Below are 27,254 nucleotides of genomic sequence, written 5' to 3' on the forward strand. Positions count from 1 at the left end.
AAATGGCTTCCCAGCCACTTACCGTAACCCAAGTGATTCTTTTGCTCATTGGTTTCTTTTTTTGTTTAAAGTAAATCCTTAAGAAGTACCCTGGAGACAAGGAGCATATTACAGATTTTTTCTCAAGGGGAATATATTTTTTTTTATTAAACTGATCTGAGATCCCACACTGGTAATGATAAATAACTTCATCTATTGCTTAAAGGTTTCCATGGTTACTGCTAGTGCGGTGTTGATGCAACGGTGTTTTTGACAGTCTATTTATACTGTTTAATTTTACTGCAGTTCATTGTTTTTGATAAAGTTGATGTATTCATTACATAATACAGATGTTTTGTCTCTTTGTAACCCCTTTACCTCTCCTCAGCCAGTGTTCCTTGTTCTGCCCGTGGGGACAAAGCCAGCTTCCCGATCAAAGTCTCCAGAGTAAGACGTACATCGTCATTGGACACGATCCTTGGGTCTTATCTGCAGGGGCAGTGGCCAAGGGACCCTGATGGTGGTGAACTTGTGGACACAAATAACAAATCAACACAGGTATGTGGACTGTGCCTTTTTATAAGGTCAGTGTCCCAAAACAGTGGTTCACTCTAATCTTCATTTTTGACATCAGAATTTGTTAATGTGAGATGTATAATCCATGCACAAAAAACATATTCGAATACTTAATTCAGAATGTCTTAATAAATGCAGTTGCTGTTGGAAATCCTGATTTGCTTATTCAAATATATTTGGTACTTGCAGTCCTGGGCATGTTGTTTTGCTGAAGTCATAAAAATGTCTGTGCATGTCTTGTTCTTTACACAACTCTACTGATTTCTTTTTTTTTTATATATTAAAAAGCCAACTCTCAATAGGATTAGTGTTAATCTTTCTAGCTCTACTTCTAACTTGATGAGTTCCACATATCTGAATTGACAGGCTCTGCTTCATATCCTTGCTGGGATCTAACGCATAGACCACTCAGTAGAGTGGCAATTGACCCTGGTTGTATACTAGCTGACACTCTTGTCTCACCGATGATGGAAATTTAATATGAGCCTCTTTCATTAGGCCTGAAAATAAAGGGCAATGTACACATCCGCATATTTTTTTATGACCTGTTACTTTAATGTTGTATGAAAACTGCTAAGTTGTTTCCATAGTTTGAAAAAAGCATGGTCCACTAGTCATGCTATTGTGCTTGAGCGTTAACAAATTGTGTTCCTGTCTTTACACTACACACATACTTGGGAGATGTGCTGGTTGTAACTCTGGCATCTGCCAGCTGCACAAGTCTTGCAATAAGCCTTATTGGCACGTCTGGTAATCCTGGGATCACTCTCTAATGTTGGCATGTATCTCCCTTGGGAATTTGCCCAGGCCATCCATTCTCTTTGAGATATAAGGTAAGCCTGTGTAAGGGTTTGTGTGAAGATTACAACACAGATGACACCATTGTAGGCATGCTGTTAACTTCTAGGCTGATTTTAGACCCAAGGGTATGAGCAACAGACTTGCAATATTAACTGAAGTGTCTGTTTAAAGACCACGTAGAGCCATCTGAAAAATAATTTACCAGAAGGGTATTAAAATGTTCCTTGCTGAACTTGTACCCAAGCAGACTACCACACCTGTGTGTCTCTGTCACGAGCACGTACATGAATGATATGCTGTAGCAAAACGAGATGCTATCCGCAAAGGTATGTAGTAACCCTAAGATTTTAGGTAAATGTCTATCATTGGGCACATTGAGTTATCGTCTGGCAGTGCACCTACCCCACTCGCACCCCACTCCTCCCCCACCCCAAATTGCCATGGCTTAATGATCCTCTAATGGATCTTTGAACTTGTACTTAATATTCTACATCTGTTCCTCTGTAAATGAAACGGTGTACCAAAATTTGCCTAAGTCTTTGTTATGGCCCACTATAGTCGCTCTCTCTTGGATACCTTTTACCAGTACTGCCACAATCATTGAGCACTAGCAAGAGAGAATCCCGAAGGCCTGTCTTTGTAACATGCATGCGATGTTTGCTGCTCATACACTCCACCGAAGACCCAGACACCACCAGAGGGAACTTGCAGAACGCCATGGCCAACGTTGATGACTAGATGAGAGCCAGCTGTCTCATACTCAACACCCACGAAACCGAAGTGCTCCTCTTCGGAAGACCCGCCTCACTGTGGGACACCTGGTGGCCCTCCACCCTCAGACCAACTCCCACCCATGCTCTCAAACCCGGAATCAACCAACAGCGAGCTCTTCATAAGACGAAAGGTCAACTTGGTTGCCTCCACCTGGTTGAACACTCTCCGAATGCTCCGTGAAGTCTTCAGATGGATCCCAACCGACACCAGAAGAACAGTCCCTTACGCCCTCATCACCAGTCGACTTGACTACACAAACGCCCTCTATGCCGGAACCACCACCACCACCACCACCACCACCACCACCACCACCACCACCATCCTCCTCCTCAGGTGTTTCACAGCAATCCAGAATGCAGCAGCAAGAATCATCTTGGACGTGCGCAGATCCCACATCACACCACACCTCTGTAGCCTGCACTAGCTCCCGGTCAAGAAGAGATGCCACTTCAAGCTGCTCATGCATGGCTAAAAAAGTCTCCACCACGGGACCAGAATACCTGAATAACCACCTAACCTTTCACCAGACACCTGCGGTCTGCCTCCCTGGCCCTCTCCACCATCTCCCACTATCATCGTGCCCGAGCCGGAGGATGCTCCTTCTCCCACCTCGCAGCCAAAACCTGGAACGACCTCCACTTCCACCACCGAACCTCTGCCTCCCTTTCCAATTTCAGGAGTGGACTCAAGACCTGACGGAGTAGCTCCACCTCACGCAGCTCCTGGATACTGTTGTATAGCGTTTTAGGACCCTAGTGTAATTTTACAGATTCATGCCCTTATATAGGTATAATTCACATTACCCTTATATAGGCATAGCGATCATAACCATATTTAAACATAACCCATCCAGTCCAAATACAGGCATGGCTACTTCCACTAGTTCCAAAAAGCCACAATGATTTCTTGGAAAACACTGCTTCTGCAGTCAGGGACATCCCCTTTCTTGAATATTGATTTGTCCTAGAAATCATGGCGTTTTCAAAGAACTTCCATTCCCTTGGGGGTTCATTGGTGACGTTATTATGTCCGACTTTACATCAAACCAGGCACCTTCAAGGTATAAATATGCCTACACTTGTCCTAGCAAACACCCGGCGGTTTGGAGCAGTCCGACTATCTACTTGCCTGACGCATCTCGCTACAGCAAGTGCCGAAGGAAGCCGACCCGCCAGCTGACGCACTGACAGAGAGGCTGCCTTTCTCTCACTGAGAATCCAGCTCCAGTGTTTCCAAGCTCCCCTTGCGGGGTGTTGGGAAATCGAACCCGAGACAGAGATACCAGACCTCCTTCATTCTAAACCAAGGTACGGAGCTGATTAGACCCTAAGAGAAATCTTGGTTACATTCTTGGCAGAAAAACTAAACCTATGCTACACCATACTTACTTCTTCCCTCGTACTAGACTTAGGTTAGGTTCATCGGGGTAGGCGTATTTTAGAGACACCAGTTGAGTACTTTTACTCTTCTTGCTGTATGCATTATACTTTACAGCCAGTATTATGATTTTAGCAGTTCATTTCTTCTGCATGAGAAAGAAGACTGTTCAATAAATACTTTTATTGAAAACGCCCGTCCCTCTATTTCTCTGCACCTCTGATGAAACGAAGTATGCACGGTTGACTGAGTAAAATATCTATCTATTGCTTCCATGACTCTGAAGATCAATTTTATTCTTGGGGAAACAAAGTTGTCATGTTTATGCGGTTGTCAGAAACTAATCCCTTCTTGTGTATTCGAGAGTTTCTAGTGACCTCTGAGCTAGCTGGCACTCACAATTAAGTCTAATAAATTCGATAGAGACCTAGTCGACCTAAGTCCTACGTCAAATCTATAGGATATATTATTCCAATGCGCTGAGCCTATTGGGAATATAGGAACTACACTACAATACCACGGTGATTAGCATGCTTAGCAAGTACTATTTGATTGTTTCAACATGGCTTGTTCATTTTGAGAATCTCACAGACCGCTATAAACTTCTCTAGCAGCCAGAAATGTGAATTGCCTGTTAATCTAGTACTTATTTGATATATCTCCCTATAAGGTACCAGATGGGCACAAGACTTGCCTGATGATTTTCCTACCAATACAAGAGACATGATCATAAAGAGTGTTTGAAAGAACAATATCTATTTTAGCCCTTTGTATTTTCTGGAGGAAATCCAGTGTCTCCTTTTTTACACTGAGCCTTTAAACAAATGTGAATTGTATCTTTAGTACAAGAGATCGGGCATAGATGGTTTTAGCTTTCGCCTTCTACCCTCCCTTCTACCTCCTAGTACAGCTTTCGCTCTCTCTTGCTACATGGCTGCCATCTCTTAAGTATCAAACAGCGTTTTCTATACTTTCATGATGACCGTTGCATTGCATAATTAAAGAAGAAATATGCTTTTAAGATGGTCAGTCTCCTATATGGTCTTTGTCACTGCCTGCACATTTTAAAAGCATCCAGCATTAGCAAACGCCAGGGTGGCACCCTCTAAGCTTTGGCAAATTGAGGCCAATGCACATTTGCAAATGCTTTTAATTAGCTTGAGGCTAAGCAGAAGCTCATAATGCCCGAATCTCTATTCTCATTGCTGTCCAGCACAACTATACTAGAGGCATCCATCTCCCTGCAAGATTTTCAGAAGTAAAAAATAATCTCTGATGTTCCCTATAACCTTTAAAGCTTACACAGATTGAGTCCTCTAGGATCTACGCTGCATATCTTAAAATATCAATTTACAGAGATGTGGCTGTGCTTATGAGTGGCTCGCTGGTTATGGAGAGTGACCATGAATGGTGTTAAAGAAGTTATGGGTATATCCAGAAGAGTAATAAAAGAAACCATTAAGTGTATGTACACTCTTCTATAATAAGATTATGCAATTGATGATCTTAAACAAGTTTTGAGTCTGTCAGGATTGTACTGACGAAATTGTGCTCGATCAGCACTTTCCATTTTTAACATTCAGAATTTTTTTTCATTCGTTTCTTATTGTAATTTTTGTTTTTAATATATATGCAGTAATCTAACAGCTGGTAGGTGAGGGAATGCTACTTGACTGTAGCACTAGTTCTCGGGCAGATGATCATTTCCGGAGTCTTAACCTTGGGAAAATCCATCCTCACCAACAGGCTGGACCTCAAGCTACATTGAGTACCTGCGTCTGCTTCTTTTAAAACTCCTTGGTCGAGGCATATGAGCTGCAGATTGCACACTATGCATAGATTGCCGCCTAGTGTTGGGCCCGGATGTTTGCAGTTTGTTTTTTCTATATTGAGTGGTGCTTACTTGGGATTAATATCAGACTTTAATGAAGATTCGGTTATGGAACCAGAGCTGCAATTAAGGATCCACGCCGGTTTCATAATCAACCAACCTATCATTCCCTAACTGGTTAACTGTTACAGATGAGTAACTTTCCTTATGTAGAAAAAAAAACACCCAAATGTCCCTCCCGATTCATAAACTTATTGTAGGAACCCAGGTTGCCAGGTGGGGAAAATTCTTTCACCACTACATGACAAACTGAGTACTAGTTTTAAACACGATTTCTCTATACAGCTTTACCTACCCCTAGCAGCGCAGAATTGAGACAAAAGTGAGGCAATGTCGGAGAATGTGCCTTTAGAGTTAACAGGACAAGTGCAACACTTGCATCACTAAACCACTCACTAAAGCTCCCAGTCAAATAAAGTAAAATCAAAAAGTATTTTATGATTAGAATAAGGCCAAAATGACTAAAATTAGATAAGTCAAGTCAATAAATTTATATAGCGCGCTACATACCCAGAGGGTCTCAAGGCGCTTGAAGAGGGGTGGGGAATTACTTGTCAAATATCCACGTTTTGAGTTGCTTTCTGAATGTTAGGTGGTTCTGAGTAAGGTGAAGGTGAGTGGGAAGTGAGTTCCAGGTAGGAGAAGGATCTACCTCCCATGGTGGATTTGTTAATGCGAGGTACAGTGGCAAGGGCCTGGTTGGAGGATCGTAGCTGGCGGGAGGGGGTGTAGAAGGACAGTCGTGTGTTGAGGCATTCGGGTCCGATTTCGTAGAGTGCTTTGTGTGCGTGGGTTAGGAGCTGGAAAGTAATCCTCTTATTGACGGGGAGCCAGTGGAGGTTTTTCAGGTGACCAGAGATGTGTTCTTTGCGTGGGATGTCTAGTATGAGCCTGGCTGAAGCGTTCTGGATGCGTTGGAGTTTTTTCTGGAGTTTTGCGGTGGTACCGGCGTAGAGGGTGTTTCCGTAGAAAGTTCCTGTACAGTACTCGCAAGTGGCTACTGAAGGCTTCCTACCTGTCCAGTCACACAGCATGACTCCTAGCTCCAGGCAGCCTCTAGCCTTAGGTCAGAACAGGGGGGCTGGATGAGAGTCAGTCCTCCTCTGCAAGCACAGCTTCCAAGCTTCCTGTAGCAGTATCTGGTTTGCGTTTCCATGGCAGACAAGCTATCGGATCATTCTTAGTCTGCATAACCATGTAGACGGCGCCCTCCCAGCTCGGGCTTTTGCTCTGACTTCTCCTTCCTCTGGATAGTCTTGTAATATTGAAAAAGTCGATGTCAATATGAATAACAATTTTTTATTGTATAAAAACGAGGTTGCATCTCTATTGAAAAATTTGCTCATTATGAACTCCATGTCAACCCTGACTCAGAAATAGGTAGTCAGGCAGGCGCTGAGACCCAGGCCCAAGGTCACTGTTTGACAGGTACTGGTGGGGTGGCACGCAGCCAGCGGACTAACGTGTGAACAGGAAACCCCAGAGCAGACCCACAGATGGGTGCAGAGACACCAGAATGGTCTTGGGAGAATGGTCCCATGAAAGCACACCTGGCCGGATGGGTACCAGTGTTCCCAAAACCCTATAAATTCAGCCAATCAGGACACAGCACACACTGTGATCACGCGCTCCCCATGCCAGACCTCTGGACAAGTTACCCTCTGGCCATTTTGTGATCACACCAGGTCGAGGCCCATCAGGATTCCTCATCGAATACTTTAATTTATGGCTTCAAAGACCGTGGTTCACATTCCTTACCAAAAAAGGATTGCATGAACTACTTTGTAGATTGTAAGTTTAGACATTCGTCAACCCTATGCCTGTAACTGTTCTCCTGGCTGCACTGTTTAATTAAACTAACTGTTCCTGTTTTGCTAAGCACGTCTTGTATATGTTTTGTCAAGGTATTTCATGTTCAAGCAACAGCCTACCTCCTGAATGCCAGTTCACAGTGCGTATAAGTGAATTTTGCCACTCGGTTTCCAGTTCCAAAAACAAATCTTCACTGAGTCCAGTGCCAGACCCGTTTGTGACTGGCCAACTGGTCTCTTTCACGGGATGACTCCTTGGGTGTCCTTGAGTTGTTGGACTGAACCAACCAATGGATCAGCTGACAATGATGATTTTGTAGAACTTGAACATAATCCTCAAACTATAGGTAGGAATGTGACCTACCTTGACCACTGACTTGATCTGATCATTAGCCCTGCTCCACACTAATTTGTGGATCTGGGTTTCCCATTTTTCTCCGACTTCCAGCTGTGTTCCAGGCTTGACTAAAGAGGTACGGGCCACACATATTCGTTCTTCCTAGACCCCCCCTCCTCACTTAGGATGGTCTGTGTTTCTGCGCCTCTCAAGCGGGTGAAAGGCAGCAGACTCATGCCTGCCTCCAATCCCATACAATGCTTATCACTGAAACACCAACATATGAAGCACCTTACAGATGTAATAGGGGAAAACACCCTATTATAATTCCCCACACCTGGAGTGTGAGTGGCTCTCCTTTACGACAAAGGCCCTGCTATGAGCGGTCAGTTCAAGGTTTTTAACAATTTTACACTAGTAACGTTCAAAAACTAGGCTTATCTTGTTTAGCCCATTTTACATTGGCACCCTCCCATTGAATACCAAGACTGGCCTCAACTAAATTGGTTTGATGATCTCTGCTATTGGGCTTCAATGGAGGACAGGATTGAAATATAGTTTCCCTCTCCTATCCCAGCCCTGACGGTTCTTGTTAAGATTCACTGAAGGGCATTCCGATTGCCTACTGGGTTTCCGAGGAAAGTGGCCACCATCCACACAGCCCTCTTTCCTCTTCTAAAGGAAGGGAAGATCATGAAAAGGGAAACAAGCTAGTCTACAGATCTCTTCTGCAAAGAAAAGGCATGTTGTGCACCTGAGACTGAGAAACTGAATACAGTCCGTCTTATACACCATAAAGGAAACACCTGCACAAAGAAACCAGTTTCTGGTTTCTAAATGTGCAAGTCAAAATATCAGTAGTGTCTCGCAGAAAAAAAGAAAAGGACCATGCAGAACACTACACTTTGAATAGATTTTATTGCAGTGCCTTCCCAAGGAGTTGGGAATTGCTCGGTTAAAACATCAATTCCTGCAGTAAGCCTGACCTGCTGGAGCCTCTTTTTTTTTTTTTTTTGGTCTAAATCCATACAAATGTGTACTTATTATCTTCATGTGAGTAGCTTGACACACCCTTCTCTTGCCCAGTTGGAAGCAGTAAGTATCATTGTGGGTCCTGAGGCCCTGATCACAGCGTTAGACCCATCTGCAAGGAGCCTGCAGCCATTTGCCTGGATGTGCCAAAATTGCATTTTTGGTTTGATTCAGTTTTGAAAAGCCCTGTACCATTCGTGTAAAACGGCCACAAAGTGTCTCCGTGCCAATGTTAAAATCCTGTAAAGTCCCCAACCCCCCAGTTTTGGAATATTACTACGCTGGGGAGTTTCAACCCAAAAATTGTGCTTTTAGAACCCAGTTGTTTCTGATAAGAAAAGATGTACAAGCCCCCCACCCCAAAAATATTGAGTCACTAGCACAAGGCATCTTGTGGAGATACGTTGAGCAGACTTCAACCAAAAGACTATTATCTTCAATTGGAAAGCAAAATGCAGCACACACACCCATCCCACCACTCTTGCCCCAGCACCTTCCAATTTCTACATGTAATAGTTAAGCGGAAATATGTATCCTAGGTCTATTAGGACCAGGAAGGCCACAATCTTTCAAAGAGTTAACTTGATCAATTTCTCTCAGGATTTCTTTTTGCAACCTGATTCATAAACTGATACTTTGTCCATCCCATTCTTTGTAATGTCTTAATTACGTTTCGGAGCTTTCAAAAACTCCTGTAGCCTGGACTTGCACAGCCCGCCCAGTTCATAGCACATTAAGTGGTGAGGTTGCACCTTCAGAGGATCCTCGATTTCCCCATCTGAGATGGACTCTGTGGCCGTCTGCGGTTGAACCGTAGGTCATTGGTGCTGAACTTCTCTTTTGGTCCCAGCCAGTCCATCTGCTGTTATTTGTCCCATGGTGCAGAATAGAGACTCTGTGCAACTAAAGAACTGCTGCTGGATCGTGGGAGTGGGCTATGTTGGAAGGCACAAAAGGCAAATGCAACTTGCAAAACGGGGTCCTAGTGTGGTTTTTATTATTTATTTTGTTGCATGGTTTCTATCCTAAAAATTCTGGAGCTGCTAGAATACACACATGGAATGCTGTGCTGAGAACATCAACTCTCTCCCCAAAGGTTGTGGGTGTCCTTTTCATCCAGTCTCTTTAAGATGAAATGTCCTGGTTAGAACACAGGTTGCATGGGCATCCTCCACGGTATCTTCCCATAACACTGGCTTTAGCACTTGAATGAGCCCATTTTCTTAGAGGGGAGAAGTAAAAAGTTAATATTGGCTTACATAAGTGTAGACCCTAACAAAGACAGACTCTTTGCAGAAAAAAGCCACTGGGGAAGGTATAAAGTACAGCGGTAAGACATCTTTACATTTCATGGGTACTGCAGGGGTGTGTCTTCTGTAGCTTCTTCATTTTAGATTTTAGGTGGAAAAGGGACTATTGTAGAAGTATGCTTATGTACTTTTTCTAAAGAGCAGGAACACTTGTGATAGTTTTGTCTGAACGTAGATACCAGGGAGGAAGTGGGAACAACGAGGTTCAATTTTTAGGTAAACGTTATGATCTGAGGAACAAGCTATATTTGGTTCAAAACGCTGCATCCAAGTCCTGCTTCTGAAGGCTCTCGAAACAGTGAAAAGATTTTAAGATGGGTGCACCGGATAATTGCAAGGTATTGAAGCAAGTAACAATACTTAAACTTGTAAAAATAATTTGCCATTGGTGGCAGAGCTGTGGCCGACTGAAGAGATTCTTGCCGGCCACTGGAGACAGCCTGATAAGGCTTCATCTGCAGTCTAATCTACCTCTCAGTGCTGCATGTACAGAGTATAAATGTAAGTTGGAGCTAGTTCGGGGGGTGCTGCCAAATGGTGAAAGTTCAGAGTACACGTTGTACGATAAGAAGCTCAAGAATTTAAACAAGTACATTCTGAAGGGGGATGCTTTGTTGGAAACAATCCAGTTCCTAAAGTGAATAAACACGGAGAGGGAGGGAAAGCATGCTTTCCACTAACCCTTCATAATATGAGACTGTAGGGAGAGATGGATTGGGGAGGCTTAAATGGTTGAGCAGTGATTTCCTCCCTTCAACCCCCCCCCCCCCCCTCTCACACACACGCAACTCCCTTCCAAAAAAATAATGCATGGAACTGCTCATAATCAGTAGTGGTAGAGACTTTCTCAGTGAAACAACATTATGGAAAGTCCTGGCATAGGATAGCTACATTGCCAAGCACTGGTAATGCTGGAGAGCATATGTGATCTGTTGAGGGGATTTTGAAAACTGAAATATTGGGTGGTCATGTGTTTACAGCATGTCTGCTTTTTTATTTAATGTTCTCTTGTACAGTAACTTGTGTCTTTGATGCGAGGTCTGTGAGTAAGGAAACGGAGGAACATAGCTGCACAGCTCTCATGATTTGCACTGTCCATTTACAAAAGTTTGTGTTGTTCAGTGGTGGTTTGTTGTGTGAGTAGTGAAACCTGCGTTTATTTTTTCCTGATTAATCAATCTTTTGTTGGGCTGTTTAATACTATCTTTGTTGGAAGCTGGCAGTGAAATGAAGGTTGCATTAGTTACGATACAGTTTGACGGTGCTGCACCAAGGCTCTGTGCCTATGTTTTACTGAGAGTAATTCTTTGGGTGCGATGGCATTTTATTTACCAATACTCATGGGGGAAACTGTGTGTGCTTTGGTTTCTCATTGCTGTCTTTTCAGCTGTTTGTCTTTAGCTGAGGAGTCAGGAAGCGGTTTCACCACAGCTGGAGCAGAAATACCAGCATCTGGCATTTCCTGCTTTTCTCATGAGCTTAGTGGAACTCCTGACTGAATATATTGTTTTACCTGCCAGGCATACACCCTCATCGACCCACCAATCCTTCGTTCACAGAGAACTATTGCAGCACTCCTGGAAACTAGTCACCTCTTACTGTGCTTCCTAGGTATGGTAATTACCTTGTGTTATGCCCATCACCACTTAGGGTCTATGGGTCTACAAGACTGTGCTTTCTGATTTGGTAAGGCTGAGGGTGTCTTCAGTGCTTCATAGTAATTAGTGTGTCTTGTACTTAGTAAAAAGAAAATTGCTCTTTGCAGCTTATGGTGTAACATCACACCTATAGTGACATGTTACTGTTGATTTTAATATTGGATTTTTGCCGAAGGATAATGCGCATCTGTAGAACATCAGGACTTCAATGAAAAGTTTTAAAATCTCCCTTACTGGAAATCCAGACATCGGAGTACAAGTGAATTCCATTAAACATCAAGAAAAGTTACTTGTTCGTAATTTTTTGTAAAACTTAAAGAATAGGTTGGCAACACCTTCATAGCTGCCAGGCTAACACAGCTGATGTGAATTTGGTGTGTTAGTTGGGTATGGTTTTTATTGTTTCTATAGCTGTCTTCTCTTGGCTTGACATGGCCTGCTAAGAGCCAAGTAATCTCATAGAAACCTGGCCATAGAGAGTCTATTAAAAAAGCAGGCTGATGGCACAACTATGGACTACAATAGTGGTGTATGTCTGAATGAGGTGTTAAGGAGTGGGAGTGGTATATCCGTCTGAGGTTACTGGGAATATACATGATGGGAGGAATCCTTAGTTGACTGACACATTAGTGGCTCCAAATCAAGATGTGGAGGAAGGCTAGTCCCTAGTACAACTCTGGTAAGGGGATTTTATTTGGATCATAATGGGAGTATTCAGAAGGTTTCTTGAGGGTGGCCTCTAATCAAGCAAACAGGTGCCAAAACAAAGGGAGTGCAATGGAGTTTAGTGGCTGGTGGGAGTCTTAGTGGTTGGGAGCAATGCCTCTGTACAGCCGAATGTTCTGTTGCCACCCACCACAGACACAGTGGTACCTGGGAAAGGGTCATTTATCAAATCTGCAAGGTGTTTCTTGCACACACCTGTATATCCAGGGATGGAGAGGGCAATAATGAGTGCCAAAGAGCACAGACTTCATTTCATCAGCAGCTTGGTGGGTGTATCTTACTGGCTGGACATTAGAGGTGGGTGGCACGGTAGCAGGGCTGTTTGTTATCTTGCCATGTTTTTCACTTGGGAGTTCGATTCCTCACGATAAAAGTACAAATCTGGCGCTACATGGTCATTGCGGTGTTTAATTCCGACAGAAGTTCTGTGAACTTGTGACATCCAAAACTGGATTTTTTTAGCCGGTTCTATGGTGAATTTTCAAAACCTAGATTACATTTGTTTGGAGCTGTTTGGGGCTAGATTTAATTGTTCACACACTTCTTTCCTTTAGTCGCTAGCTCCGATTTCTCATACACAAACGCTAAAACATTTTCCCTCTCTACAGACTCCTTCGTCGTGGCCTGAAACGGCATTGAACGGAGCCAGTACATGGTCTCACAAGAGGTCTGCATCATGGGGCAACAATGAGTACCATAAAGAGGTAAGTATTTTTATGATGCCTGAATTGCGCAACCAAAGCAATGCATGTTTAGGCAAACTTGTTTCCTTATCTCCTGCAGCACATCTAGTGAGTTGTATGGCAAAGGCATGCCTTTACCATGCATGCTTTTACCACGCAATTTCGTGGAAAAGGCATGTTTGATAAAGGGATGGGTGGTAAAGTTCACACCCCATCCCCCTCCACCCTGAGTCCTAAAATCCTGGTCCCTGCCCTACAACCCGAAAACACCTCTTCAAGCCGTAAAAACGACCCCACCCCTAAAACGTTAAACTATCCCAACTCCCCCTGCCCTGAGCCCTAAATTTCCCCCCCCCCCCCACCCCCCAGCCCGGAAAGGCTGTTTCCCCATCTCGTGTGCTTAGATATGTTCCAAGTCTCTTCACTAAGTGTGGCAGGGTATGCTCAGACGTGAGTCCCTTGCTCACTTTGCCACTGGATTCAAGCAAGCCGGGCTGAAGAAGGCTGGAATGCCAGAAACCGGTCCTCGGTAGCTTGTTTCCGGTCCAGGGAAGGCATGGCTTGGCAGTTCGGGCTAGGCTGTTCCCATGAGGCACAGGGTCAGACTGATTTGCATATAGCCATGTCTGAACTGGGGTGGCAGAGTGGGCTAAAGAACGGTGATGGATTAAACCCAGATCTGTTGACTGGGTGTGAGTGTTTGATTGGTTCAGATGCTCCGTCCATCACCACTCCCTTTTGTACCTGCAAGACATAGTCCCAGTTGCTCCTTTTCAGATCTTGAGTACTGTTTCCCATTCATAACTCATGGGTATCATGTCATGTATATATTATGTCAGCTAGTGAGACAATCAGAAACTGCCTCTATGGATGTTAATTCAGAGCTTTCCATGTTAGTACTGCAGTCATGTGTGCATTCTGTGCAGCACATCCTTAAATCGTCTCTCATGTATGCCCTTGTCAGTTTTATATTTTTTTCAGTCAACCTGTGTGGATTCAAACGTATGAATTATTTCTTTATTTGTATGGTTAATAAAAAAAAATGCAAAAAACAACCAATATATTAAAAGGAATAAAAGTGAATATATATACCCGACGTATTCATAAAACCTCCTTTTGCTGTTTTTAGTTTAAAACAATGGAAATAATAAGTCTTTTAGGCGCAACAAGTCAGTCTTTCAGTGGTGGCCAAACTGGGTATGCCCCTCACTCGGATATTTTCCACAGGCAACCTGTAGAGACTTATCCATGAGTACTGTGCGGGTATAATAAATACATTTAGCAGAGTTGGCCATATGCTTCAGTGTCCAATGTATATAACTGTTGGACTGCCTCGTTTGCTGTGCACGTGCCCAGTCCTTTTCGACAAACAAAAAATCTCCAAATGCCTATGGATCGGGAAATGCTAAAATATATTTCTGTACACCACCTGTATTCCGCTCTGTTTCGACTAAGGCTCTGTGCCATTTATTTTCCTGCTATATATATTTCACAATAATCGGGGCGAAGTCTTGTTTGTTGTAGGAAGTATCACTTCATGAAATTGTATCCATAAGGGAAAGAAATTACAGCCAAAAAGGTTTCCTCCGAAAGGTACTCAGGCATTCCATGTATTGGACATACCAGCTTGTCCTCGTGTCCTGCTTGGAACCGGAGTAAAGGCACGTCGAATCAGACGAGCTCACGGTGGTCTTTCACCCCATTTGCCAGCAGGATAATATTTTAATGGCCCTGGTTACCTGTGCCTTCATTCTCTAGAATTTGATCGGCTATGATACCATATTTCGAAGACGCAGGTTAATTTTAGCGAAAGGACTGCCTTTCCAGTGATTCTTCAGTTTTCCTGCCTCCCTCGAAATCTAGATTGTTCGTGGGATTGTATGTTTCAGATCAATTTACACAAACACTTTGTAGATGTTGTTTACTACCACCAGACCCTGGAAACAGTTTATCCAAATTATCCTTTTCTGAGAAACAGATCTGCAGTTCCGATTGCCAGTTAAATATTGTTCTCTAAACCACAGACTTTTCTCGGTGTTATCGGAATAAACTATACTTGGCATAAACTCTCATGTCCACTACTGGGTAGGCCTCCTAAATAAATGGGCCTTCAGAATAAACTAGTTTATACTTGTAACCACATCTGTCAGTGCCAGCCAAGTGATCTGGCTTAGGGGAATAATACAGTCTCGTGTCAAGGATACTGAAGGACGACACAGTGCAGAAAGGATCACAGGATGTTAGCTGGGCAGAACCCACCACACCGTCCAAATTCCATAAGTCTTGCATTTTTACCAGGGCGGACCGTGACCATCTTCCAGCCACTGAGATCCTATTCCTCTCCTCACAACCCCATCCAACATTTAACCAGTTTGTTCCTCCTAAGCTCTCTCCCACCATTTTTGATAAACAGTCCTGTGAAGCAGGCTTGCAGCAAGCCAGACAATATATGAACACATCACTTAACCACCCCAAATGCAATTTCAGAGCATTCCCTTCATTATTTGACTGGGGTCAGCCTTTCGCTGCCCTAAATCCGATCCCTTTAATGAGGCATAGCAAACCGTCTTTTGTAGCTTCTGACCTCACCATAACCTTTCATTTCTCCCTGCTTTCATCCGTCTCCATCCATGCCAATGTAATCAACACGCACGGAGTCTTATATAAATGGTGGGGCAAAACAAAACGAGGCCAGTGAACTCCCGGAGTTGTACACTCTATAATAACTCGCCCTCCCCTTTGCATTTACCCTGTCCTCCCTTAAAATGTCCCTCAATACTTATCTACTCCTTGCATCCGAGTATAGGCTGAAGCTTCGCTTCAGACTTTTTAATGTGTGTAATCTGTCGTGTGGCATTGAAATACCTGTGAAACTCAACCTGAAAAATAAATCCATATTGTAAGAAAAGGATGGATTTCTTTTCTGCACAGCTGTGGAAACAATCTCCTCAAGGGGCCCGAGTCTTTCTACTAAGAAATGTTATTATAAAATAGAGGTAAATGGTGCCTGTCAGTGCATGCACTGTTACATATTACTGGCTCCACTCCCCAATTCCTTTCAAACCAATTTCTCCCTAAGCTTTTTAATTGCAACGTAAGGATGGATAGTGGTTCGTTCATACTAGGCGGAAAGGTGAGGTGTTTGCGCTCTGAAGGCACTCTGTCTCTTGTTTTGTTGACTGGATTGTGCTCAGTCACTTCAAATTGTTCTGCCCTTAGGTTGTGAAGGTAAAGCAACAGTTGCAGAAGACCAAGCTCAGTCAAGGCAGCCAAGCCAACTGCTCGCCAGTTCTGGGAGATCACGCCCTTGGCTTCCCACGGGTAGGTTCACTCCTCTTTATTGATATTTGGACCACAGCCTAGGGCTGTTCTTACATGTACGCCAACCTCTACTCTGTGCAATGAGATAAGCAAAACTGATGGCTACGCTAAAGTGGGGGTTGGAAGGAAAGGGTGGGTGTCAGGAAGAGACTGGGAGGTGTGTGTGTCCAGGATGCTTGTCAATTCAGTTACTGTGCTCAGCTGGCACTCGGGTAACTGAAGAGGAGAAAATGTAACACCTTGACAGCAAATGAGTGTTTGTTTCGAGTGCATATGTAAACTAGGAATACATCATCTTTGGCTATCTGTCTTCTATGAAGCAATGATCTCTGAGCTGACTGTCCATTCTTTTTGTTTCTTCCTTCTTGTGTATTTCTTCCTCTGGGACTATGTTTAATATTCTCCCAATCTTTATCTGCTGCTTTCAAGTTCCTCATCTGAACACTGGCCTTCTGTTGCAGGACTCTCCTCCTTCATGCCCTGGGACTTCTCCATTCATCAGACATCGACTGCGCCGTCACCGCAGCCTAGAAGATCAGGAGCTGGAGGACATGTTTGTGAAGGAGATGGGAGAGCAGGAGCTTCTACGGGTGTGTTAAACTAGTATAGTTGGAAATTCTGATAAAGTGAGCCAAAGAGCAGAGGAAGATGGTACCTCAATAGAAATTGGTACCAATGATCTTCCGGATTGTTTTGTTTTTAAAAGGGCTTGAAGTCATTCTTCAGAATTTTTAGGAATGTTGATGGTGTGACTGTAGGGTACAGAGGGAAACAAAGTAGTGTGCACTGGGGAAAGGTAATCACTATCGAGGACAAAGGGGATTTTGGGGGAAGAGCCTTTCACCTTAACAGTGATTGTAGCAGAACTATGCCTCATGTATTGAATGAATTCTTTTTTGCTTATATGAAACAAACCTTTTACAGAAATCGAAAAGCGGCAGCATAATCGCAAGTGATAGCAGCAGAAATTTGAAATAGTGCTGTTTGTTTGTGTTTAAAGTTTTTCTTTACTCTAACAGTAAGCCACAGATCTCTTTGGGAGGTTGGAATTCAGTAATTTATTCTAATCAACTCCTTTATAGACTAGAGAAGCCTTGAAGAGCAGGTTTGTCAGAAGGTTTGGCACAGATGTTTAACTCCTGAGTATTTGAGCCTCTTGGCACATGCAGGACTTTTCATGCAGTTATAAATCAAGCAACTGTTCCACTGCTTAGTTCTAATTCTTCATGTCCTGGATAGGCAGACGGATCGCATTGACTTGTGACCTGCAGGTTCATTTAGTTGGTACTAACCGAGTAATCTTGCTTCTGCTAGAAGTTGTGTCGGTTGGGGTCTTTATATTGGTGCGTCTTTGGAAAAGTCAAGTAGATGAAGTTACTGTTTCCTCAAGCAAGGCTTTGCTCCAGGTCTGTCTAATAGCAGATTCGGTTTGGATAATCCAGAGAGTGCATTCAGCACAATTGAAACCTACACGACATAGAAAGACACATCCGTTTCTCTGCTCTGGTTTGTAAGGAGCAATCAGTTTTTTGTTTTTTAAATAAATACTTTGAGCTAGCAGAGGAATGGGTCAGCTGCAGTTTACAATTACCCAGACGTCTAGGGTTTCCCTGGTGCTGATTCAAGAATCGGCGATGTGTATTAATTAACCAGCAGAGTTGGTTTTCGAGCTCAGTTTGCTTCCTAAAATCAAATGGCCTGAACGTTTCATCTGGAGTCTCCTATCTGAAGGTCATATGTACAAGATTTGCGCCCTTGCTGGGATTTTTTTTTTTATTCCGCCGATGGGATCAAGTGACCAATTTATAAGGGGAGCTGCGAAATAAACCACACTTCCCCAATTGTATACTTTCAAGATGCCTGCCTTCAAGAGCCAGCCACCTACTACAGTCTACTGGAAATAGAATATTTATGCATCCATCAATATTCTTTTTCCAGTAGACAAAATGTAATTCAGCTTTTTCACCTTGCTGATTCCCAGGCAATAATTAGTTGGTAATAATGATTGGAATCTGGTAGTTGCAGAATATGTAACCAGAAGAAGCCCCAGGCTGCTCATGAAATTGCGAAATTCACTCCTGAAAAACCCTTGATGTCCCTAAATTGGGTTCCGAATGTCCCTAAATTGGGTTCCGAATTGGAGTCTACCATCACCTCACCTGTTGCTCCTGGATTGTACCTGCTCATTTCTTTTGGCTTTCTAAATGTATTGACGATGAGCAGAGTTCTTCAGACATTAAAGAATTTGAAAATCTAGTTATGACAAAGATTAGGTTTTAGCCCTTTATTTTATCTTCCAGTAGCAAATGCTTTACATTCGTAAAATCACTGTTAGGATTGGCATGCCTGAACATTGCGTTGTAGAACCGTGTCGTCTGTATTAGAAAAGCCTGTATTTGAATTAATTTTACTTAGGGCTGCTGTTAAGGCGGGTTTAGCAGTGCTGTATGTAGTAGGAGGATATCAAACACAACAAGATGATGGACGGAGTGCTGAAACTTTTCAGCCACCCCCGTCACAGATCTGGGTTTAATCCATCGATGGTTTTTTATTTTTTATTTTATTTATTTATTTTGTGCTCACTATGCCACCCATGTGCCATTCAGTCATGACCCTGCTCCTCTTGTAGACAGTCCAGTCCGAACTGCCAGGCCAGGTCCTCCTTGGAATGGAAACAAGCATCTTGTGACCGGTTTCGGGGTATCACCTCTCATCAGCCAGGCTAGCTTAAATCTAGTGGAACAGCGAGCAAGAGACCTAAATCTATGGATACCCTTAGCCACTTATGGCAACCATAGCAAATAAAACAAGATGATGGACGGACTGCTGACATTTTTCTACCTCTCACCCCCAGTCACAGATGTAGGTTTAATCCATTGTTCTTTTGCTCACTATGTTTGAACCCAGCCATATGCAAATTAGCATTGACCCTGCTCCTCATGGAAACAGTCCAGCCCGAACAGCCAGGCCAAGTCCTCCCTGGCTCGGAAACCAGCATTCTGGGACTGAGGGTTGAAAAGTGTCAGTACTGCGTCCATCATCTTGCTGTATTTGCTATGTAATCGGAGTATATACAGAGGTGCTAGCATGTCTGAGTTTATCAGTAATTCAAGTTACGCTGTGATATTAGTTGGCCTGTGATATGTTCCTAGATGATCAAATCTAGTAAGGAGGTGTGTCCTGGGAATTACAGTAGCAGGCTCAGCAGGTGGTGGAAAAAGGGCTAGAATTGCAAAACTACTAGGACCGTGTTTGGTGCAGAAGCAAATACATCTAGAGTAGGAAATGGTTGACAGTTTGAGTCCTTTTCTTGGTTGGCTCGTCTTTGCTAGTCGTGTAGTGTGGAAACAGCTGGTTTCTCCCTGGACACTATATATTGCAAGCTTATTGGCAAAACGGTCTTTTTTGTGTGAAATCCATTTTAGATGGTGTAGTAAGTCTTGAATTTAATAGATGTTGGCAGGGAAAGCCAAAGCAGATTTTTTTGTTGTCATCCATGACTAAGCAGGTTCAGGGGACAGCCTTCAGAGGGTAAAGTCTGGAATATCATTCTTCAAAATATTCCCCTCCATCTGTGTGAGAACGAAAAATGGAGCACTGTTAATAGAAAATTGTACTGCCCTTGTTAGTTGGACATATTTCACATACTGCAGCAGTACTTGGTTTACCCCTGGCAATAGTTGGATCATCTGTTTTCTTTTCCATGACCCAAAAATGCATTTTGTCAGCAAGTTTGAACTAAGTGGAGCTATTCACCATTTGGGACAAACTGAAAGAATATAGCTGCCTCTGATGTGCTCAGCCCCGGTGACCTAAGAAGCCCCCTGTATAGGTACTGCTTAAGCATTGACTTGTACTGGTTCATGAGTGAGCCATAATATGTATAAATAAATTAATAATAAAATCATATATGCAACTTCTACTCATCTCATTAGGTTCTGGATGTTCCAGATGGACATCGGGCACCAGTTCCCCCGAGATCTTGCAGCGACCTCTCCCTTCTGTCTATGGAGTTCAGCGGCCTCCTACTTCCTCTGTCACCATCTCTCCGCCTTCTGCCAAGCCCAACAAGAGCTGGTTCCGAAGGGACCCAAAGTGTGGCACTACAGTCTCTGTTAGATCCACAGGAAAAAGGTAAGTCCTTGTATCTGCAGATCGTGTAGTGAGCATTTTTTTATTTTGCATACTAAGCTGTTTGCCTCTCTAGAAGTCTCCAGAGCTAACTAATGTGTGAATGACGTACCTAATGAGATCATGCTGTAGTGATTACAGTAATTGGATGATTGACACTTACAAGATTTGTGGAACTGTAATAGTGCCACCTTGTGGCCAGTAGCAGAATTGCTTCAGGTTGTCCTAAGAGTGACAAGATGAGTGCTTGTGACCCTGCCCCGTTCCCATGGGAGCCCCAGCTCTACGTGCTATATTTTCTTACAGAAGAAAAAAGAACTTGTTTCTGGTTAATATCTATTCACTTATTTCATTGAGACTGCATCTCTCCTGCTAGGAATTTACCACCCAATCATTCTGCTTCATTGAAAACCATCTTGAACCGTTCCTCGAGTATCACCCCCATGTTATGTACTCTGTTGCAGTCAAGCTTGGTTCACTGTACATGAGTCATAATTTTCGTTAAAGCTGGTGAAATAAATCCACTACAGGTGTGGGTTTTTGACCAATTAAGACTTTGATCCTGCTGGTGAATTGATTTCACATTTTGCCTGGGCTTCATCCACAGTGGCAACTTGGTGTCATATTTTATGTATAAAAGTAATGCTTTGCTTTGCTTCAAAACAAGAAGGGAATTATCACATTTCTTCCCCAAACAGCGCGATGAAAGACCATGTCTACTGTCATGTGAGGGCAAAGCACAGGATGAGCCAAGAGTAGAAACGATTCGGGTTAAACCCATTTGAGGGCACAGCTCCAACACAGACTTTAGTAAACCCTCCTTGTAAATAGGACGACTGGCAGAGTTGGCAAATAAAATGCTTACCCTCACGTGAAGGCACAGCACAGGATGAGCCAGGAACTGACAAGATTAGGGTTTTTTTATGGCACAGCTTCAAAACAGCACATAGTAGGCTCTCCTTGTAAATAGGACAATAAGCAGAGTTGGCAAGAAAAATGCTTACCCTCATGTGAGGATACAGCGTGAGTCCCAACAGACAGGCTTACCCAGCGTCAGGGCACAGCTCCAATTAAATTTTTTTTAGACTCAATGTTACACAGGACGACTGCCAGACTGCTGTGGGCGACAGGTTGTAGGTCACTGGTGGGGTCATGCTGGCAGTTGGGGTAGCTTTTCCTGTTGCAGGAGATCCTTTCATACTTTGTAGATTTCTTTCTTAATATCTTGTAGTTTGAAGTACTTCTTGACTTGACAAACGTAGGTTCTTTCTTAAGATCGTCGCCAATATGTAATGATGAGAAGTCCACACGTGATGTAGTATTTAAGTGATGCTTTAATCCAAGTTGAATAGAGAGACCCCACCAGGAGCATCCAACATGGTGCTCCGCCCAGCCAACTGTAATCTGTCAGGCAGATCACCAACATTCTGATAGATGCATCACATGAACATTCCAATAGAGGTAGAGAGGGATAGCATAGAGAATACCAAGATACTACATTACTCTGCCATGCCAAATACCAATATAAACATGTTTGTTCTTTATACAGAATATAAAAAAGTAAACGGAAAAATGAAATTTGCTTAGTTTGTGGTTTGGTTTTTGATGTTCAGCCATGTCCTAATAAACCTTTACCATCACCAGGATGCAGGAAGTATCAAAGATGAATTGGTGATCTAGCAGGAAAGGTGCTAAAGTTATCTTTTACGGATTACATCATCTGTGCTTCAGAAAAATAAAGCATCTATGTATTTTTTCTACGCTAGTTCAAAATATACGTTTTCCTTTGTTATAGTAATCTTTACGTTCGAGGCATGTGGGCTGCTGAATTCATATCTGTGCATAGATCGCCGCCTAGTGTTGGGTCCGGATGATTGCACATTGTTGTCCTGGAAGAGTCTTCGAAGTATCACGAGATAGGTGGCTCCTCCCCTGGACTACAGTGCGCATGGGCATCGCCTCCATCCCCAGATTGTTTTTTTCCGCCATTGGGTTCGGATGTGTTTCGGTTCCCTCTGTCGGAATCGATAGTTGTAAAACTTTTCTAACTCGAGACCAAAAGGTCTTTAGGCTGGGCGTCGGTATTGTTTCGTTCGGGTTTTGTCTGTTTCTCAGCTCCGAACTCTTGCTACCCATCCGCGTGCTCTCGGCGCGGACGGGCCTACTCGACGCTCCAGACATGGAACGAACTCCGTTCAAGAGGTGCCCGGTGTGCACCTCCAAGTATTCACACCTCGATGTGCACCCTGTGTGCAACAAATGTTTGTCGCCGGACCATGATGAGGCCAGGTGTATGGCCTGCTCGAAGTTCCGGTGTAAGAAGACTCTCAAGATTCGTCGGGCCGCTAGACTCCAGGCCTAGTTATCGGCACCCCCGGCGCCCCCACCGGACAACATCTTCGAGGAATTTGTTGAAGACGACAATGTCCTACAGGTTTCGGACTCTAGTCCCGCGTCCGAAAGGGATGCCTACGACGCGGGTGACGAGGACTTTGACGAAGCCGGCGACGAGGTAGGGGACGACGATGGGGCCATTGCCACCGTGGGGGATAGCTCGGAGGAAGAGCATCCCCAAACTGACTCTGGGGTCAACCCCCTTCATGCGGCCCAGGTCGAGGGATCGCCTTCGGGCCTTACCCAAGACCTCGTTACTAGTCCAGCAGCCCCGCCTCCGGGCCCGGTCACGGACATTTCTGATGCGCCACTCCCGTTCACAAAAACGAAAGTGAAGCCGTTGGGATCCACTCCTCTGGTTTCGAAACCGAAAGTGAAAGCTGCACTGGTGCAGAAGGCTCTGGAGGCATCGAATTCCAAGAAATTCAAAATGGCCGACTTGAAGAGCCGCGCCAAGATGGCCGACCCGAAGGCCTCGGGGTCGACGCCGAAGGCGAAGTCGACCGATGCGGCCGCGTCGGCGCCGAAGATGGTCGAGGTCGATGACCCGAAGAAAGCTTCGAAGAAGCGTCAAGGCGATTCCACGGCTCTGGCTTCGCCGGCTCCGGCCGTCGGGGACAAGGAACATGACGTGTCGGCTCCGAAGAAGGTGCCTCTCGCCGACCCGACTCGGGGAAATCGCTCGAGCCGGTTACGCCCTCTCCGGCCTTAAAGAAAAAGGTCGCGGAGTCCCGCAAACGGATTCGGAAGGACACTGTGGTTCCCGAACCAGGGGATGTGGTGTCGAAGCACACAACGAAGCCCACAAAGGCGCAGACGCCTATCCGCTTTACCCTGCCGCCGAAGTCGACGCCGAAGGCTTTTGGTCCGAAGCATGGGGCGGGCGTGCCCTCGAAGGAGGTGTCGACGCCCAAAGCGTCATTGGTGGTGTCGACGCCTCGGCTCCAGCCACTTGCAGAGGAAGAGCGTCGAGAGGTCATCATCGACGCCAATACCGGAAAACTGTCTCTCCTCAAGAGGAAAATCACCACGGAACCGGTGTTGGAACATTTTCGTATTCCTCTTAAAAACAAGAAGGACTCTGCGGGTACTTCGGCCCCGATAGAGCCCGCATCTCCACAAGCCTTAGAACATTCGCCAACGCGTTCCAACGCAGGGGATGGTGACGATGAGGAGGTCGAGTACAACTATCCGGCGTACTCGGATCCGGAGGAGGAACATGAACCTTGGTCTGCCGGAGGCGACCCGGAGGACCCGCATTCGGGTCAGGAACCGCAGCTCTTTGCGGCAAAGACCTCGCCGACGGAGGACTCGGCAGCCTTCAACGCTTTGATTGAAAGAGCTGCAGCTAACCATGATGTGGAGCTGCATTCAGATCCTGTGGATGTGGACTTTTTGTTTGACACTTTCTCAGTGGCTGAAAAGTCAGTCAAGACATTACCAATGCTCAAGGGAGTACTAAAGCACGCGGCGGAGGTCTTCAAGGAGCCCACTCGGGCGCGTGTCATCAATCCTCGCATTGACAAGAAATATAAGGCAGCGCCCTCGGATCCAACATACATCAAGGGACACCTGCCACTGGACTCTTTGGTTGTATCCAACGCACGCAAGAGGGTGAACTCACAGACCACTGGTGACGCTCCTCCCCCAGACAAAGAGTCAAAAATATTTGAGGCCTCAGGGAAACGGATTGCTGCGCAGGCAGCTAATATTTGGCGAATCTCAAACACCCAGGCCCTACTTGCACGCTACGATAGGGCTCATTATGACACCCTAGAAACACTGCTGCAACACTTGCCTGACCAGTACAAGGAGGCAGGGGAAATGTTAATTCAGGAGGGAAAGCTCATCACAAACGCTTCCATCAAATGTGCGCTGGACGTGGCTGATACAGCCTCCAGGGCAATCAACACTAGTGTGTTGCTGAGAAGACATGCATGGCTTAGGATATCAGGTTTCAAGCCGGATATACAGACAACCATCCTGAACCAAACAGTTAATCCTGACCACCTGTTCGGCCCTGAGGTGGATGCGACACTGGAAAAAATGAAGAAAGACACAGACACTGCTAAGTCGATTATAAAAGTAATACCCAAACCTCATACACCAACAAGGGTAGAGGTGGCTACAGAGGCAACAACATCAAAGGCAGGGGACGTGGAAACAGCTCCAGGTCCACCACCGCCAACAAGCAGTGACGTCTTGTCACTGCCCCCCGACCACACAACACCGGTCGGGGGGAGACTCCAGCAGTTCCTGCCCGCGTGGAAATCCATCACCACGGACAGGTGGGTCAAGTCTCTTATCCAGTACGGTTACTGTCTGGAACTTACTTCCACTCCACCGAACATACCTCCAAGAAGCCGTCCTATGTCCGGCGAGCACTTGCACTTTTTGCAGCAGGAAGTTCAAGTCATGCTGCAAAAAGGGGCAATAGAGCTCGTCCCACTGCAAGAAAGGGGAACAGGGGTTTACTCTCTGTATTTTCTAATCCCCAAAAAGGACGGATCCCTCAGGCCCATCCTGGACCTCAGGCCCCTCAACTGGTACATTCTCTCGGAGCACTTCCATATGCTCACGTTACAGCAGGTACTCCCTCTGCTTCAACAGGGGGACTTCCTGGCTACGTTGGATCTGAAAGATGCATACTTTCATATCCCCCTGCATCCTTCCCACAGGAAGTATCTCAGATTCACGATTCAAGACCAGCACTACCAGTTCAGGGTTCTGCCGTTCGGGGTCACCACAGCGCCAAGGGTCTTTACAAAGTGCCTGGCGACTGTGGCGGCGCATCTACGACGCCAAAACGTCCACGTCTACCCTTATCTGGACGACTGGCTCATTCAGGCAAAAACAGAACAGCAGTGCGCCGACCACGTGTCCCGCACCATTCATCTCCTGCACGATCTGGGATTCTCTCTGAACTACCCAAAATCCCATCTCCAGCCCGCCCATGTACGGCAGTATCTGGGCGCGACGATAAACACTCTGGCAGCCACTGCGCAGCCAAATTCAGTGAGAATCGCCAGTATCCAAACGCTGATCCAACGATTCAGGCCTCAACACTCGCTTCCAGCGAAAGTGTTCATGCAGTTGATAGGCATGATGGCCTCCTGCATCTCCATTGTCCCGCACGCGAGACTACATATGCGTCCGCTTCAGGAGTGCCTAGCACGTCAGTGGACTCAGGCTCATGGGCAACTAACAGACCTAGTGTTGGTGAGCGGTCGGGCGTACAACTCTCTGCATTGGTGGAATCCACAAAACCTTTGCAAGGGCTGACCGTTCCAGGAGCCTGTGCCGCAGATTATCCTGACAACGGACGCCTCTCTCCAGGGATGGGGAGCTCATGTACTCCACTACACAGTGCAGGGACTATGGACACTACAGCAAAAGAAGATGCACATCAATGTATTGGAATTGATGGCAATCTTCTTGGCCTTGAAGGCATTCAAAGTACACCTGTGCAACAAGGTCGTGTTGATCCGGACGGACAACATGACAGCCATGTACTACATTCAGAAGCAGGGAGGCACACACTCTCCGCAGCTGTCTCATCTGGCTCAGAGCATGTGGAAGTGGGCCATTCAGAGGAACATCTTCCTCATGGCAGAGCATCTCCCAGGGAAAGACAACCAGATGGCGGACCTGCTCAGCAGGCACAGCCATCAGATGCACGAGTGGGCGATACATCCATCGGTACTCCAACCGTACTTCCAAAAGTGGGGTCATCCAGAGATAGACCTGTTCGCCACAAAGGAGAACGCAAAATGCCAAAGCTTCGCCGCCAGGTTCCCACACCCGCAATCACAGGGCAATGCGATGTGGATGAACTGGTCAGGCAGATTTGCATACGCTTTTCCCCCAGCACCTCTGATACCGCTGGTGGCACGCAAACTCAGGCAGCACTCGATGACTCTCATCCTGGTTGCTCCAACGTGGGCTCGCCAACCATGGTACACCACGTTTCTGGAACTCTCCGTGGTACCGCATCAAAGGCTTCATCTAACACCCAGCCTTCTGACGCAGAGCCATGGCGACATTCAGCACCCAGATCCGCAACAGCTCAACCTGGCGATCTGGCTCCTGAAGTCCTAGAGTTTGGCTACCTCAATCTTCCCCCCGATTGCATGGACATCATCCGGGAGGCAAGAAAGCCCACTACTAGAGCATGTTATGCGGCTAAATGGAAGCGATTTGTCGTCTACTGTGTAAACCACGACATTGACCCGCTGGATGCTTCCATTCAAAACATCATTTGCTACCTGTTCCACCTGTACCAATGCAATTTGGCGTATTCTTCCATCCGCATTCACTTGTCTGCCATGGCAGCATACCTCCAGAATAGGCAACACCTGTCACTTTTTAAGGTCCCTGCTATCAAGGCTTTTCTGGAAGGACTAAAAAGGGTCATTCCACCACGGACACCACCAGCTCCAGAATGGAACCTCAA

At 45.3% G+C, this 27,254-nt stretch overlaps 1 protein-coding gene across 3 annotated transcripts in view; it reads left to right on the plus strand.

The window, feature by feature from the left end:
• FAM117A (family with sequence similarity 117 member A) overlaps positions 1-27,254 on the plus strand; it is a 120,838-nt gene that overhangs the window by 52,340 nt on the left and 41,244 nt on the right. For all 3 annotated transcript variants that reach the window (XM_086923980.1, XM_086923979.1, XM_086923982.1), the window contains exons 2-6: positions 368-537; positions 12,881-12,976; positions 16,175-16,276; positions 16,738-16,866; positions 20,212-20,410. In XM_086923980.1, the coding sequence (XP_086780106.1) occupies positions 368-537; positions 12,881-12,976; positions 16,175-16,276; positions 16,738-16,866; positions 20,212-20,410 (696 nt within the window). The remainder of the gene's footprint in view (positions 1-367; positions 538-12,880; positions 12,977-16,174; positions 16,277-16,737; positions 16,867-20,211; positions 20,411-27,254) is intronic.

This window comes from Lissotriton vulgaris, chromosome 5 (genome assembly GCF_964263255.1).
Source record: "Lissotriton vulgaris chromosome 5, aLisVul1.2, whole genome shotgun sequence".
Classification (NCBI taxonomy): Eukaryota; Metazoa; Chordata; class Amphibia; order Caudata; family Salamandridae; genus Lissotriton; species Lissotriton vulgaris.